Source organism: Balaenoptera physalus, assembly GCF_965194825.1.
Source record: "Balaenoptera physalus genome assembly, chromosome: 13".
Lineage (NCBI taxonomy): Eukaryota > Metazoa > Chordata > Mammalia > Artiodactyla > Balaenopteridae > Balaenoptera > Balaenoptera physalus.
In genome coordinates, this window is record NC_138892.1 from 48,262,681 (window position 1) to 48,278,045 (window position 15,365).

The 15,365-nt window shown below is 44.7% G+C and overlaps 1 protein-coding gene across 15 annotated transcripts in view; it reads left to right on the top strand.

The window, feature by feature from the left end:
- Positions 1-15,365, top strand: part of BEST3 (bestrophin 3) — a 74,784-nt gene that overhangs the window by 43,184 nt on the left and 16,235 nt on the right. For 12 of the 15 annotated variants that reach the window (XM_082422751.1, XM_082422760.1, XM_082422762.1 and 9 more), the window contains one exon: positions 1,729-5,638. The exons of 1 other annotated variant lie outside the window; for it this stretch is intronic. In XM_082422751.1, coding sequence (XP_082278877.1) covers positions 1,729-2,650 — 922 coding nt within the window. In that variant the 3' untranslated portion in view covers positions 2,651-5,638. Of the gene's footprint in view, positions 1-1,728; positions 9,997-15,365 lie in introns of those variants that run through there. 2 more of the 15 variants (XM_082422759.1, XM_082422758.1) reach the window with 2 other exon arrangements.

Consider the following 15,365-nt stretch of genomic DNA (forward strand, 5'->3'; position numbering starts at 1 on the left):
TGAAGTGTGACTGGAGATCTGACCTAATGAAATGCAACAAGCAGAGTCACCAAGGCTGCTGAAGCACGAGTCTGCATTTCTCAAGTCAATGTAACAGAATCCGAGCCGTGAACAGTGGAAGGTGGGCCAGAAGGCTATCTGGTAGCCAAGGGCACTGCCGAGGCTTTAGAATAACAGCACAAGGTTGTAATCGAATGCTATCCCAGGACATTTAGCCAGTTAATCATCTCAATCATCCATCTTTTATTCATAAACATGGAGGAACAACGTTTTCTTTGGCTGCTCACTTTGCCCTTTCAGGTTACACCAATATTATGCTGTTCCAAGTTTTCCCTTTATGTCCCATAAAATGCACCTGGTTAAAGCATCTTGTCACCATGGACGTCAGTGCGAACACTGGACTAGGATGGCCTGATCACGGGCAGGGCTTTAAGCAGTTTTTCTTGGAACTTCGTTAAGGCTGTATATCCACAGAGATGTGAGACAAATAACCACAGAATCTGAGGCAGGAGCCTGCCTTACTAACCAATATCCCTTACTGTTTTCTCAGTTATCCTTTTATTTCAGCCTTGAAGGAGAAGATTAAAAATGGTGGGATTATTTGTTTTATGTCTCAAATGTTAAAAATTCAACAGGATATTCTTAGCAATAACAAATCCATCAGACTTAATCACCAGCGGAGCCCAACTGCATTGCAAGTCCACACCACCTTCATGGATGTACTCTTTCCCACAAGTACAGAAGTGCAAAGCATGGGCCAGGAATGTTAGCACATGACCTCTGGGCAAGGACTGTATTTTACACATTATTTTGCCGCTGGGCTCTACCTCATCTCTTGACACCTATGTAGCAGACTTTAAATAGAAGAGATTAAGAACAAAGGCTTTGGAATCAGACTTCTGGGTTTAGCCCTCACTAGCTACATAGCCTTAATGAATCTCTCAGGGCCTCAGTTTCCTCACCTGCAGAATGTGCATAATAATGATACTAACATACACGATTACTGTGATAATTGAATGAATTAATACATGGAAGGTGCATAGTCAGTAAATGTTAGCTGTTGTTTGGATTGTCTTGAATTTAGCTGTGATCCATTGTTTTGGGGGGTTATATGGGTCCTGGGAAAACATGACTTTAGTTCACCTGTAACAAGGGAGAAAGAACACATACTATATCTTTTTTTTTTTTTAATGTCTAAGTCTCTAGATCAGTGATTCTCAAAACATGGGCTGGGGACCTCTGGAAGTCCCCAAGAACCGAGATCCCAAGACCCAAGTCCTTAAGGTCAAAACTATTTTCATAATAACATTAAACTGTTATCTGCCTTTTTCACTCTTGTCCTTTTGTGAGGGTACGGTAGAATTTTCCAGAGCCTATGTAGTGATGTCATCACTTAGTTAATGGAATGTGTGCTTGCACATTCTTGTGCTTTTTCATATTCCTCAGTCATCATTTCTCACACAGTAAATAGCAATAGCTATAACCAACCACATAAACAAATCTCGCCAGCGTACTCAGTAATTTTTTAGAAGTTTAAAAGGGTCCCGTGACCCAAAAGTTTGAGAACCTCTGCTAGATTTTCTCAAGTTAAAGGCCCCCTCCCTCCTCCCTTTCAAAATCTGTAATGTGAAAATGCCAAACTCAGTCCTTACCTTTGAGCCTCTGGCCCCAACACAAAGTTAGGCCCCTGAAGCTGCTCTGCCTGCATTTTGTCCTTGTGTGTTTCAGGCTGTCGGGGTCCGACCTGCCTGGCGAGGACTGGCTGTGGGATTATGAGAAGCATGGCCATCGCCGCTCCATGATTGGAAGAGTCAAGAGGTTCCTGAGCGCCCACGAACGCACCTCCAGCCCCAGGAGGAGAAGCTACGGGAGACAGGCCAGCGACAGCTCCACGTTCTTCCCCCCGGGCGACCTCCGCCCAGCCAGGGGCCTGCTGCACGTGCCCTCGAGACGTCCCCACCGTGCCTCAGCCACCTGGAAGCACCCCTGCGCCCCAGAGGGGAGCCCCAAGCTGCACGCCAGCCTGGGAGAGCTGCCCACCATCCGACAGGCCAGCCTGGCTCCACCGTCCAGTGTGAGGGGCTACCCCACCAAAACGCCGCGGCTCCCCGAGGTAGCAGCCGAAGCGGCGGTGCCCAGGGCAGAGGACGACCTCCACGACTCCACTGCCTCTATCCAGAGCTCTGACTTCACTGGGGTTCAGCCAAGCAGGGCTGGGCAGCAGGAGGACCCTGTGGGGTCAGTCCCGTTCCCCTCAGAGAAAGGGGCACCTTCTAGGGACCCCAGTTCCCAGACTGTTCCAGCCAAAGCTGAGAGAAACCTCCTCCAGTCTGCCTCCGAGGAGGACCCTCATGAGAACGACAAGTCCCCAGAAAGGTGGGGCCTCCCGAGGTTCGTGGAGCCCAGCCGCACCTCCCTGGCAGGCCTAAGTCCGGATCCCGTGAGCCCTGAGCCGGTTCCTCTACTTGACACAGAAACGTCCTCAGAGACCAGCGGAATCAACATCGCGGCTGGTTCTCGAGTCTCTCCTGATGCGCTGTATTTAATGGAAAACCTGGACACCAAGGAAACGGATATCATAGAGTTCAACCACGAGCAAACGGAGGAGTCACCCAAAGGAAGGCCAGAAAGTTCTAGGACCTGGTTCTAGCCTAGATTCTTACTTTCCCAAAAGTTCAAGTATTAGTTCCAGAACATACCTGGGGTCTGGTCAATTTTTTTTTTTAAATGATCATACTGTATAAGCTACTTAAAACTTTGAAGGGCATTATGATCCTGACTTTTTGAGAACTGAGAAAATCAAACACATTCACGCCACCCACTACAAAGTGACTTTCATGGAAGTTACGCAGACCACAGGGACGTATCTTAACCAAATAAGGGATCTTAAATATATAAATATATATGCCTTATAAATGCATAGATTGTTAGCTTTGCAAAGGGCTTTATAGATCATGGTCCAATCCCCTAGTTTTGCCAATAGAGAAACAAGGGATTCTCTCTTTCCTTTTTTTTTTTTTTTTTCCCTTTCTTCTTTTCTTCAGTTATAAAGACAGGCAGATGGATCATATGATGCCTCAAAAGCCCCTTCCTAATGCTGATTCCTTGTCTGAGGCTTTCTAACCATCTCCCTCCACTTTCTAGAACTCTTATCTTTTCCTAATTCTTAAGCCTCATCAGCATCAGAAAGCTCCATCTCCCTTCAATTTCCTTTTCGCCTTCGGGACTTCATTTTTCTCTCTTCCCCCTTTAGTCCCTCATCCTACTGTTCTTCTCGTCTCCCTAGTCTTGTTCCTTCTCCAGTGATTCTCAGCCGTCCCACCTTTCAGGCTGTAACATTTTCTCCTGCCAACTCTGTTGCTTACTTCTTGCCACAGTTTTAAAAGCACTAGGCATTGGCAAAGCCTCCTACAGAGCGATCAAAGTGTCAGTAAATCCAGCCTGGCTCCTCCCAGCCTCGCGGGAAGGGGCATGGGAGCTGCTGTGTCCCCCATGCCCTCTCAGCCGTGGCCGTCTCTCTCTGCGTCCACTCTTAGGTCTTGAACACCTGAGAAGCCACAAGGGCGTGAGACCTGCATCACCAAATGCTATGGAACCAAATAACAAGGTTTCAAACGGTTTCACTCAGACTCTTAAAGCAAAAATCCCCATCGTGTCATGACACGGGACCAGTTACTGTGTCTGCCAGGTTGTTTGGGATGAAGTAGGGTATTGGAGCTGGGAGGTTAAGGGGGTCCAGGACTGTATGATGGGGACGGGACATTGACTCACTTCCTCCAAGGAGTTCTTGGGTAGCTGTTTGTTGGGAGCTCCCAACTTTAACTGGAAGGCCATGCTAATGAGTGCCGCTCTCACTATTTCTGTCATATGATGAAGCCTGACTACAAGCTCAAAAACAAAATAGCCCTAATTGCTACCACTTATTGAGTGTTCACAATAGCGTGTAAAAACAGGTAATCCCACTAATCCTCACAGGAATCCTATGAATTGATATACTATTATCTCTATTTTACTTTATTATTTTTTAAAGGAGTCTTTCATTTCTCAATGTTAGTTGTCATTCTTTTATCCAAATAATATACCTTAGCAGACCAATGTTTTCTTTATTATTATTTTTTTTTTTTTTGGCCACACGGCATGTGGTATCTTAGTTCCCCGACTGGGGATCGAACCCACACCCCCTGCAGTGGAAGCGCAGAGTCTTAACCACTGGACCACCGGGGAAGTCCCCATCTCCATTTTAAAGATGAAGAAAACAGAAGCTTTAGAGAAGTAATTTGACTAAAATCACATAGCTAGGAAGTGGCAGGGCTTGGGTTCAAGCCCAGGTTTATCTGACTCAAGAGCCCACACTCTTGTCCAGTGCACTTCAACGCTGTGCTGTGCTCTCTGTAGGGCCCTGAATCTACCAGCAATTTGCCCAGAATTCTGGAGGATGCCCCATGGGGGCCAGGCTTAAGTCTCTCCAGACTTGGAGGCCTTTCTGGGTCCTCCCTGCTTAAGTCCACCTGGACCTTATATGCATGTGTACAGGAGGGCAGTGCTCCAACTTGAAGCCTAGCCATGGTCCTCTTCATTTTTCTGACGGATGAAAGTTAGCAGGACCCTCTCCTTCCTTCCCCAGCTCCTCTCATTATGCAATGTTATAATGTGCTATAACATTAGCACATTTTTACAAGACATTGCATCCAACTGGGCCATCCCAGCTACATGACAGCAATGACATTTTCTTGAACTAATTTTTCTCAAAGGACTAAAAGGTAATAATATTGGAAGAAATGCTCTACGTTGATGGTTCTCTATGTTGGTCAATAGTGTTAGCACCTGGGAAAGGCACCCATGTTCCTGAAGCATTATATATGGACTATGCAATCAGGCCCCAATGCAACGCTGCTAAAACACAGGAACCCTAACCTTCTCCCAGCCTCCTAACGCTATTTTCTTGGGTGTTTCAACTTAAATCTTCTATTCTCTTCTCTTTGGCTTTATCTGTTGCTCAAATTCAAATAAGTTTCTACTTAGCTGCTTTTGAAAAATAATCAATTTGTGTTCCTAAATCCAAAGTGATATATTATACACAAATAGAATCATACATTTTGTGGAGGACCAGGAGAGTTCATTTATCTCTGCTTCCCTCCATCCCTTATGCACCTTTGTGCAAAGAATTATTTAATTTCCTCAATATTTCATCAAAATTTGAGGTGGCCTCTATTTCCTCCTTGCACTGAAAACTGAATAATGGCTCATTCAATGAGCCCAGGTGGTTGAATTCAGCTATAAATTCAAGCCAGCAGTTGCCCAGATCAGATGAAGAAATTCTCTCTTCACTCTTAAATGAGTTTTTACCCAACACAGACTGAAGTTGCAAAAACAAAATGATTTCTTCTCCTGTGCCTGATTGTATTGCCTGCCTAGCCCATCTTCTCCTGAGCTCTGGAAACTTCCACCCGCTGGATGAATGGTCACAACGTCCAGCGGCTTAGTCATTTGGGCTTATCCATTCCAAGAACAGGCTCTGCTCTGCTCTGCATTAAACGTAATCCACAAGCCAGAGGTGCAACGAGGCCAAGCCCTACTTACTGCATTCTCCCTCTGTTCTCCAGAGATGATGACTCTGCCCTGATGCCAGGATCCACAGGTCAGTAAAGATAAAAGCCCAGGAGCTTTTTCTCTGTCATCCAAGGATTTAGGGACGACTGCCCCTCCAGAACAAAGAAGGCTACTCTCTTCCCTCTTTAATGGTACCGTCTATTTCTTGGGGCATCGCCTCCACAGCTCCAGGCATCCATTGCAGCCCAGTTCAGCTAAGCTTTGGAAAACATATTTTCAATAGAATGGAGAAATATATAATTTACCATTAGTTTAAAGAAAAGACTCACTTAACTATACACCCCTCTTATTTAGTGTTTTCCCTCTAGCTTCCTCCTTCTCCAGAGAAATTGATTCAATCCTCAGTCATTGTTCTGAGACCTTCTTATCATAAAGTCTGCTGAGCCCAGGCCGCCATGTGGTGTGATGGAATGAGGATGAGAAACCCGGTGTGTGACTTCCCTCTGAGTGGCTTTGTGAACTTGAACGAGGCCCCCTCCTCTGTCTCTCATATTCTCATCTGTGAAATGGGCTCTTCTCTGCCCCACCTCACTGGCCGCCGTGGGGAGCCGAGGGAGTTTATGTGAAAAGGCGGGGAGCCCCAGGCAGCACTGTGTGGGTGACTGGCCCGCATGGGAATTGATGCCCCCGTGGATTCACCACGAACTGCAGAAAAAAGGACTTCTCCCTTTCCACTTTAGTCATTTGCTTATCGGGAGCCCCTATTCTCCAGGATGCTGAGCTCTTTCATTCAGAAAGCTTGCCGTTTCTCTTTGGGCTTCTTTTTTTGTTTTGTTTCATATGCTTCCCAATGTCTACCACATCTTCCTTTTCTCCAGCGTTTTTCTCAAACCTTCATTCCCCACAATAGCCGGCCTCATCATCATGGTGATAAATTCTGCTCCTAACCCATTTTACGTATCAATCTCCTCAATCAAAATATGGAACTAGAAAAAAAATCAATTGCCTTTGTTCTTTCCACTATAATTCTAGAGGATTTAGCACCTCTGGTTTGCAGTTGGAGGACCCTCTTAGGGCATCTAATCTCCCTAAACCTGGTCGTATATCAGTTAAGGGGGAATAATAACTACAACTGTAGAAAATTCCTAAGCAGGAGCCAGATTAGAATCTAATTCCTTTTCCTCTTCACAATCATCATCTATATGATCAACATCAGTCATTTTCTGAAGTGCTGTGGTATCAATAGGAATAAGCAAGGATTTTCCTCATTTTGACTTATGGAATACTCTCAGGTAGATCCTCAATCCTTTCGCATGCTTTCTGTCTTTTTTTCATAAATTTATTTATTTCTTTATTTTTGGCTGTGTTGTGTCTTCGTTGCTGCACGTGGGCTTTCTCTAGTTGCAGCGAGCGGGGGCTACTCTTCATTGCAGTGTGTGGGCTTCTCACTGCGGTGGCTTCTCTTGTTGCGGAGCACAGGCTCTAGGCGCCCAGTCTTTAGTAGTTGTGGCACGCAGGCTCAGTAGTTGTGGCTCGTGGGCTCAGTAGTTGTGGCTCGTGGGCTCTAGAGCGCAGGCTCAGTAGTTGTGGTGCATGGGCTTAGTTGCTCCACGGCATGTGGGATCTTCCCGGACCAGGGTTCGAACCCATGTCCCCTGCATTGGCAGGTGGATTCTTAACCACTGCGCCACCAGGGAAGTCCCCTCGCATGCTTTCTGTGTTTCTTAGTTCTGTGAACCCTAATTTTTAGGACAGTATTTACGGCAGTGGCTATTGAGTCAAAGGAACCAATTCAAGAATACCAGGATTGTTCTCTTATTGCAAATTTTAGAGAACCCTAGATGTGGCAAAAAGAAAACGGAAGCAATTACCCTGGAAAACAGAGGCACAAAAAACACATTTGCCCTAAGTACCCTGTTAACTCTGTGTGGAGAGTCAGTTTTTGTGTTTTGTTTCTGAATTAGTTCAGAAAATGGGCCCAACTCTTCCTTTCACCACAAGTAGATTTGGCCAGATGGTTACCTGGAACCATCTTTTCTGAACTTCCAGTTTTAGATATTTACCTAACAGAAGCAGCAAAAAGGAATGTTGTATCTTGTTTCCTGTTAGCGGATAAGAACATTTCTAAGATACCTTTTGTACAGAAATGCTGATGTGTCCCAAGTTCTTTGTCTAGCTAATGGTTATTAACCTGAGGCAATTTTGTACCCAGGAAACATTTGGCAATGTCTAGAGACATTCTGGGTTGTCACACTGGTGAGCGTTACTGGCATCTAGTGGAAAGAGGCCAGGGATGTTGCTAAACATCCTGCAATGCACAGGACAGACAGACATAACAACTACGGAGCCCAAAAATAATCAGTTTGGGAAATCTGACTTAGGCCAACAGGAAGGTGAAAATGAGACAACCACCAAGGAGATTAATGAAGAGAGATAAGCCAGAGAAAGAAACAGAACTAGAAGAGAACAGATGAACCCAGCAACTGGCGAAATTCTTATTCTGTGTACAAGCTATGAACTAATCACCATTCCTCCCTTGATGCTAAAGGATCTGATATGTCAAATCCAGAAAAACTGGATGGAAACCCTGAGTTTCACCCTTAGAGAATTCCTTGGATGGCTCTTACCAGTAAGATTAATTAAACACCATTGCTAGCATGACTATAATTTTCTGAGAATGTAGTTTATACAAAGGGTGACGACAATAGATTTTGCCAAATATTATGCAAGGGTTTGTGCCAATAAACTGCTAGACCATGGATAGACACCTGATCCAGCTTTGGCCTTTATATATGTCTTACTTAGGACCAAACAAATAAACCGTATCTTCTAGATGGATAATCTGGTACTTTATTTTTCAGTAGAAAATAGTTAAAATGGGTAGGATCAGTATACCTCCTCCCCATGGGCCAAGCAAACTCACGGATTCCTCCACCTCATGCATTCTCCAGCACGTCCAGGAAGATAACATCAGAGGACTAGTGCAGTTCTGGATGATGTCACCAGTTGGACTTTTATTCATAATCATTCATGAAACATTAGCAACTACAGTTTTAGCTAAAACTGGGTGGGTGGGAGATCTGTCCCTCTCACCCTCCTCACCCATCTGTCACTCTCTTCTGCAGGTCTAGGTAAATATCAAAATGCCCTCTGAAGTTCAGCTGGTTTGCTTGTTTGTATGTTGGTTTGTTTGCTTCCTTTCATCCTCAATCTTGTTCGCCCTCCCAACCATTTTAGTTTGTTTAACGTAAAGCCCTTTTTTTGCATACAATCTTACAAAAGGTGTGTTACTGTTTTGTGTGCAAGTGTTCTTAACTTCTGTAAATGTTTATACTGTAGGCTTCATCTGTTTCTTTGTTGGTTTATTTTTCACTCCATACCATGTTTTAAGATCCTCCCAAGTTCCCTGTGTATGTCTCAAGCACTAAGTCTGGCATGGTCTAAGATGTCTGGGAGCTGACTTTTCCACTCTCCAGGTTGCCTCCACCCCCGCCTCCACAGTAAGCACCTCAGAGGCATTCCTTTATGGCCCCGTAGGAGTTTCTTTGGGGTGTAAACCTATGAGCAGAGTCACTGGGTCATAGGGTGGGAATATATTTAACCTGACCGCTATTACCAGATGGCGCTCCAAAATAACAGCACCGATTGGCAGCCCCCCACCAACTGCACATCGTATCTCCACTGCCCCTTCCCTGCCGCATGCCTGGCATCACCTAGGTTTCTAATTTTTCCAGTCTAACAAGTGTAAAGTGGCACCTACTTGCTGTTTAACTGATATTTACCTGCCAATTATACATTACTGGTTACTGCATGACAGTTATCTGATTTATTAATGACATCAAGTATCTATTCATATACTTGTTCATTCTTTGGGGACTCTTCTTCTGAAAACTGCCTTTTCAAATTCTTTGCCCTTTTATCTAACGGGGATTCTATATCTTTCTTGTTTGTTTTTGGGAGTCCCTTTTATATTCCAGAATGACAGCAGACCCTTGTTAATTTTGGACATTGCAATAGTCTTTTCCAGTTTTTTGTGTGTCTGTTAAAAGCGTCCATGGTATCGTTTGCTGTGAAATCCTTAACTTTGATATAATCAAGTTCATCCATTTTTTTGTTTTACGTTTTTTAAAGTTTTTTGAAATCTTTCTCCACATCATGTCACAATATTCTCCCACCCTTTTTTTCTATTATCTTTATAATGTTAGGTAGGGATCTGGTTTATTTTTCTCCATAGAGTGAGCCAATTTTCCCCCAATACTCCCTACTAAACAATCACATATAATGAGTTGTACATATTTCTTGTAAATCAGAGGCACTGGTTTGAAACAAAATAGCAACGGAGAGAACAGAGAGATAGAGTGGTATGAATGGAAAAAAAGAAAGCCGACCCTTAACCTCATAAAACTCATGCTCCTCCCCACTGAATAAAGCTTTCTCCAAAATGCATCCCCCTCTTGTTATCTTTCAACTGGTGATTTTTCCCCTTTGGTGCCTGGAGTGTGTAAACTCCTCCTACACACCTCTGTACAAAAGCCCACTAAAAATAGGCCTTCTCTTTGATCAGGCTGAGATTAAACTGCAAGAGTAAAGCTTGACACCTAAGGTGCTCTTGCTAAAGAAGAAAAGGTGATGGTGTCACAGGGATAGTCTGGAACCCTTCAGCACTCAGAAGGAGGCAGGATCGAATCCAGAGTGGTGGAGTCCAAGACCAAACTATATTTAGGGCCTGGGATCAGAGAGGAGGAGATGCTATGCTAGGAGGCCAGGGTCACTTGTCTCACTGGCTGAGACTGCCCTGGGCCTTTGGGACTTTCCCACAGTCTGTCTTTACTCTCCTGTGACAGGCTGTGCTCAGAGATGGCAGATGTCAGGTGTTTACTGGTACCCAGGCCCTGTCCTTAGGAATCAGCTGCCATGCTTGAGACAGTTGCAGATGGTTTCAGAAAAGAACTAATCTAACCTTCTCATTATTCCTCAAGAAACAAAGCTTTCCAAAATGGGCAGCATCCTTGACACTAATGATAAGCTTGTTATTCATACACATGGTCAGGGGAACCCTACAAACTCCAAAGGGAAAAGCACTTTTCAAGATAAGAAAACACCTTTGGACAAAGGATCAGTCATATTTTTTCCCAGTAAAAGTGGAGTTTGGTTACTTTCATCACAAAAGAACGTGAGAACACAGGCCAGTTCCTGAATGACACATTCACCTGTCTTCAACGTAAGTTTGCTCCTCCTGGTCCCCGTTCAGAGGCTATATACCAAGGAAGAAGGTTCGGGTTTAGCTGTGAGAGGTCAGTCTCGTAGGTAGAGCAGAAACGGGGCGAATGCTGACCTGTCCTAGGAGGCAGCCATGCCCTGCCCACTGGGATGTAAGCTCCATTCACTGTCTTATTCAACCAGTGTATCCCCATGCTTACAACAGTGTCTGAAATGACTCAAAAAAAAAAAGAAAAAAAAACCTTAGCTGAATGAATGCTTGAAATAAAGAAAAAAATGAATGAATGAATAAACCAAATTAGACCTGGACCTAAAGTTAGGAGAACTGAAAATCTCAGTCAAATGCGACCACAACCTTGGCTGTGTGGACTCAATCGAGTTACTCAGACCTTGGGACTTCATTTTGTTCAGCTCTGAAATGAGTGGTTGGACTAAGTGATTTGAGGTCCCTCTCAAAGGCTGGTTCCAATAACATTTCTGAAGATTCTATACACAGGGAGGAAGGAAGAGACATTCACGATGAATATTAAGAAAATGGACCCAAGTGGCAGAAAGAAACAAAAAGGGGAGTGGGGCGAGCGAGAGGAGAATTAACACCTGTTGGGTACTTGGGGTGCGCCTGGTGTTTCACATACATCATTTCGATCGACCCTCACAAGGTACTACTACCCACTGTGTAGAAAGAAATAGAGAAGTTAAATAACTTGCCAGGGGTTTCACAACAGTTAAAATTTCAATCTGGGATTTCAACCCAGGTCTCTAAGGCGCATTGCTGATTCTACTACCCTATTCTGCATCCAAAAAACAATGAACTAGGGGAGGACAGAAATTTCTGAATGTAGTTGAGCAGTCAATTGCCATAACCACTCGAGCAGCCCCACTGACAGCCTTCAGAGTCTAGTGGGGAACCTTGGGAGCCAGCTTTTATTGAACACCTATTATGCGCCAAATGCTACAGTTTAAATGCTGTACGTACATTATCATATCTAGTTCTCTTAACAAACTGTGAGGTGTCACTATGCTCGTTTTACAGATAAGGAAACTGAGGTCCAGGGAAGTGAAATAGTGTACTCATGTCACAGAGCTGATAATGGGCAGAGAAGGGATGCAAAATCAGGTCTGTACACAAACTATGAGGCAAATACATTGTTTCCCTAAAGAACAGCCTAACCCCAGAGGCTATTTCTCTGTAAACACTTTCCCTGCAATTAAGCCTGTTCTGTTCATGATCCCTGCCTTCACTGAAGCAAGCTTAAACTCTTGTCTACAGTCTAGGATTGTACTTTGCCACTAGTCAAAGCCTGAAACAAGTGTATGGATACAGTGCAAGACCGCCAATTCCTTCTTCTCTGCGCACATGTGAGGTGTATATGTGTATCCTTCCGAATGCTGAAATCATATTGAATGTGTGTGACCCATATGAATTCAACTAAGTGAGCTTGGCAAAGGAAAGAGAAGCACTGTATACACACATAAAGGAAAGACTCCCCCCTTACTTCCACCCTCTCCCCAGGGAACACAGCCCTCAGAGCCAGTGCGAGATGCAAGATGTAAAGCCCACTCGATCAGCCCCAATTCCAATGTGCTGAGATTAAAGGCACAGCACTAGAATTTCCCAAACAACTTGGCTCCTAAACACAAGCCAACCATTTCACCTGCTGTTCAACAGAAAGACTGCCAACAATTTTTAGCATCCAGGCATGTGGACTTCCTGAAAAAGTACTAATAAAGTGCCTGACATGTAACCTCCCTAAGAGATTTTCAATGGTAATTTTCACTCTACCAATGTTCCTTGTTTCCTGACTTTAGGGCCTAAACTCTGTGTAAGGTCACTGTGACATGTTCATTACCCAAGGGTTTATACTGGGGCATCCTGGAAGTACCAGTTTCCATGAAGAGAAAGTGCACCAGTAGAAACAAAGTAATTTTATTGAATCTGGTTTTTTGTCTTTTTTTTTTTTTTTTTTATTAAGTGGTATACTAATGTTTACTAATAAGTTCCTTTACTTAGCAGTCTGAGACAAAGTTAGACACACAGCTTTGGTCTGCGGTGGGAAAGTGGTGGTTGGTAGTCTGAGTCTGACTTTCTGATAGCTCTTGCTTGGCCGGGATTCTCCAATTTACCACAGTCTCCACCACTCCCCATGGCCCTATGCTAGGCCCACTTCAATCAGTTGTGTTGCCTATTTGGCCCTGGTGGGTAAGTTGAGTGTGTAATTCTTTTACTAAAGCATCACCAGCTCCATGGAGACCTCAACCACTGTGAGTTCCCTAAACTATGCAAAGAGGGAAAGAATAAGAAGATGCAAAGCCAATAATCTCAGAGCATCTTTCTACGGATTGCTATAGACTCCAGCAGCCCCATGCTGCCAATCAGACATGTTAAACCTGCATTCAGTTCTTTTCTGACCTGTGTCTCTGGGAGAACTGTACAGTCTCAGTATTCTCCCGGGCTCAGCAACAGTGCAGATCATTCGAGATGCAGGGACTTATGACACTAACCGACCTTGCTTGACAGGCCCCGCTGGCAGCAGGCCTTGTAGGGCTGTCACGTCCCAGATGACCCAAGAACAGCATGTCATTTCTGTGTCATTCCCACTGGAGAGACCCGAGCCTCTCCACTGGGGTTTGCGTAGCTGCAGCTGCTCGTCACAATCCCCAGCAGGCGGGCTGTCACTGTCTATGGGCAGAGGCAGCCTGGAGCCCTCCTGCTATTTCCAGCCATCGACCTCAGGGCCCATCAGTCCCTCTGAGGTCAGCTCCAGAGCAAGTGGCACGGAGCACTGAATAACAGGGGCAGCTCCACGGGGAGGGGAGGGGAGGGGAGAGGATGTGTAAGTTTTAAAAGCCGACTTCACTCTCCTAAGGAAAAGGGCAAGTCAGTAAGTGGGAGAAGAAGAAACAGCTAAGCCATAGTTGGTAAAGCCTGCTGGAGTAGGGGCAAGTGACGGCGGGGAAGTAGATCAAACCCACTCACTGCCTGGGAAATAAAACCTCTAAAAGCCATAAAGGAAACTGATAAAAGACCAGATGTCCGCAGAAGCACCAAATACAGGAGAGAAGAACACTCCCCTGTTCGTAGTGCTTTCCCAGAAGGGCATTGGCTTGTGTTTAGCCAACACCAAGTCCAGGGTCGCTTTCCTCAGAATATACTCTAAGGGATACTCAGAGAGTCTGTGGGAGGAGCCCTGAGGAGTTTGAGAACAAAGAATAGAAAGCCCAGCGTCAGATTAGAAGTGACCCTCTCCCTCTGTCCCATCAGCCTCTGTGGGGGTCAGCCCCACAGCCACCAGGGCGGTTCTGGAAGTTTCCTCACCCACTACCCAAGGCCAAGGGGGTCGATGCCACCCCCATGCACAGAGCTCTTGCAAACCCCACCCTGTTGTTACCCCATCAAACATGTAGTACAATTCTAATATAAACACAGCTCCTAAGATCCAGAGCCATCCAGAGTTGGTGGTGACATCTAGAACTTGAGAGCTGCGGATACACACAATCCCATCCCTCAGGGCCTCCCGGAATCAAAAAGAGCAGAGGTGGATCATGTGGGCCTCACAGCCACCCTGCATCCACAACATGAGGCTGGCTGGGTACCAAGCTCACACCTTTCTGATGTGGTGTTCAGCAGACAGGGTGCACTTCTGTTGGTCAGTGGTAAAGGTTAAGTAAGTCATTTCGCCTTCTGTGGTCCACACTATTCCAAGGGCGCAGGAAACAAGAGTGAGCTCTTGTTTTTACTTTATGTTCCACCGATAAAACTAAACTTCAAATGTGGCCTAATCAACCTGTGTTAAGAAGAGAACGTAGAGAGTAAGAATGTGAGCTTTTGGACTCAGATTACATGGGTTCACATCCCAGATCCACCACTATCTGTGAAGTTACCTAACCTTGTTGTGACTTGGTTTCCTCACAGATAAAATGGGGATAATAGTAATACCTATTATTGTATTAAATGAGTTAGTACATACAAAACTCATAGTACATTGCCTATCATATAGTAAGCACTTGAAGAATGTTTGCTCTCATTATTATATCATCATGTTATTAAATAGCATGGTGATTAAGAGCTGGGGTACCGGATTCTATTCAGGCTCAGACACTTACTAACTGTGCAACCTGGTCAAGTTACTCAATGTGCCTTAGCCTTAATTTCATCAACTGTAAAATGACATTCATGCCAGTACCTTCCTCATCGGGTTGTTTTAACAATTAAATGAAATAGTTTATTTAAAGCAATTAATTCAGGGTCTGGTGCAAAGTTATGGCCCAATAAGTGTTAACTATCTTTATTATTATTTAAAGAAATGGGTTTGACTTTAGAACAAAAGTAAGATTTGAGAATGTTTAAGGTTTCTTCCCCGAAGCACAAAAATGACTCTTTTGCTGAGTCAAAGATCTAGGTACATAATTTCTTAAATTTTCTGCCTTAAGCCCATTTGATAAAACAGCATATAGCAAACTCCACTTGCAAAGGCAAAGGCCACAGAGAGGGATGAAAGCGGGGGCATTCCCTAGCAGCCCAGCCGCCGCCTGTCTCCAGGTGGGCAGCGTTTGACATGTCGAGCTTGGGAAAGCCCCTGATCACACCTCAGTTC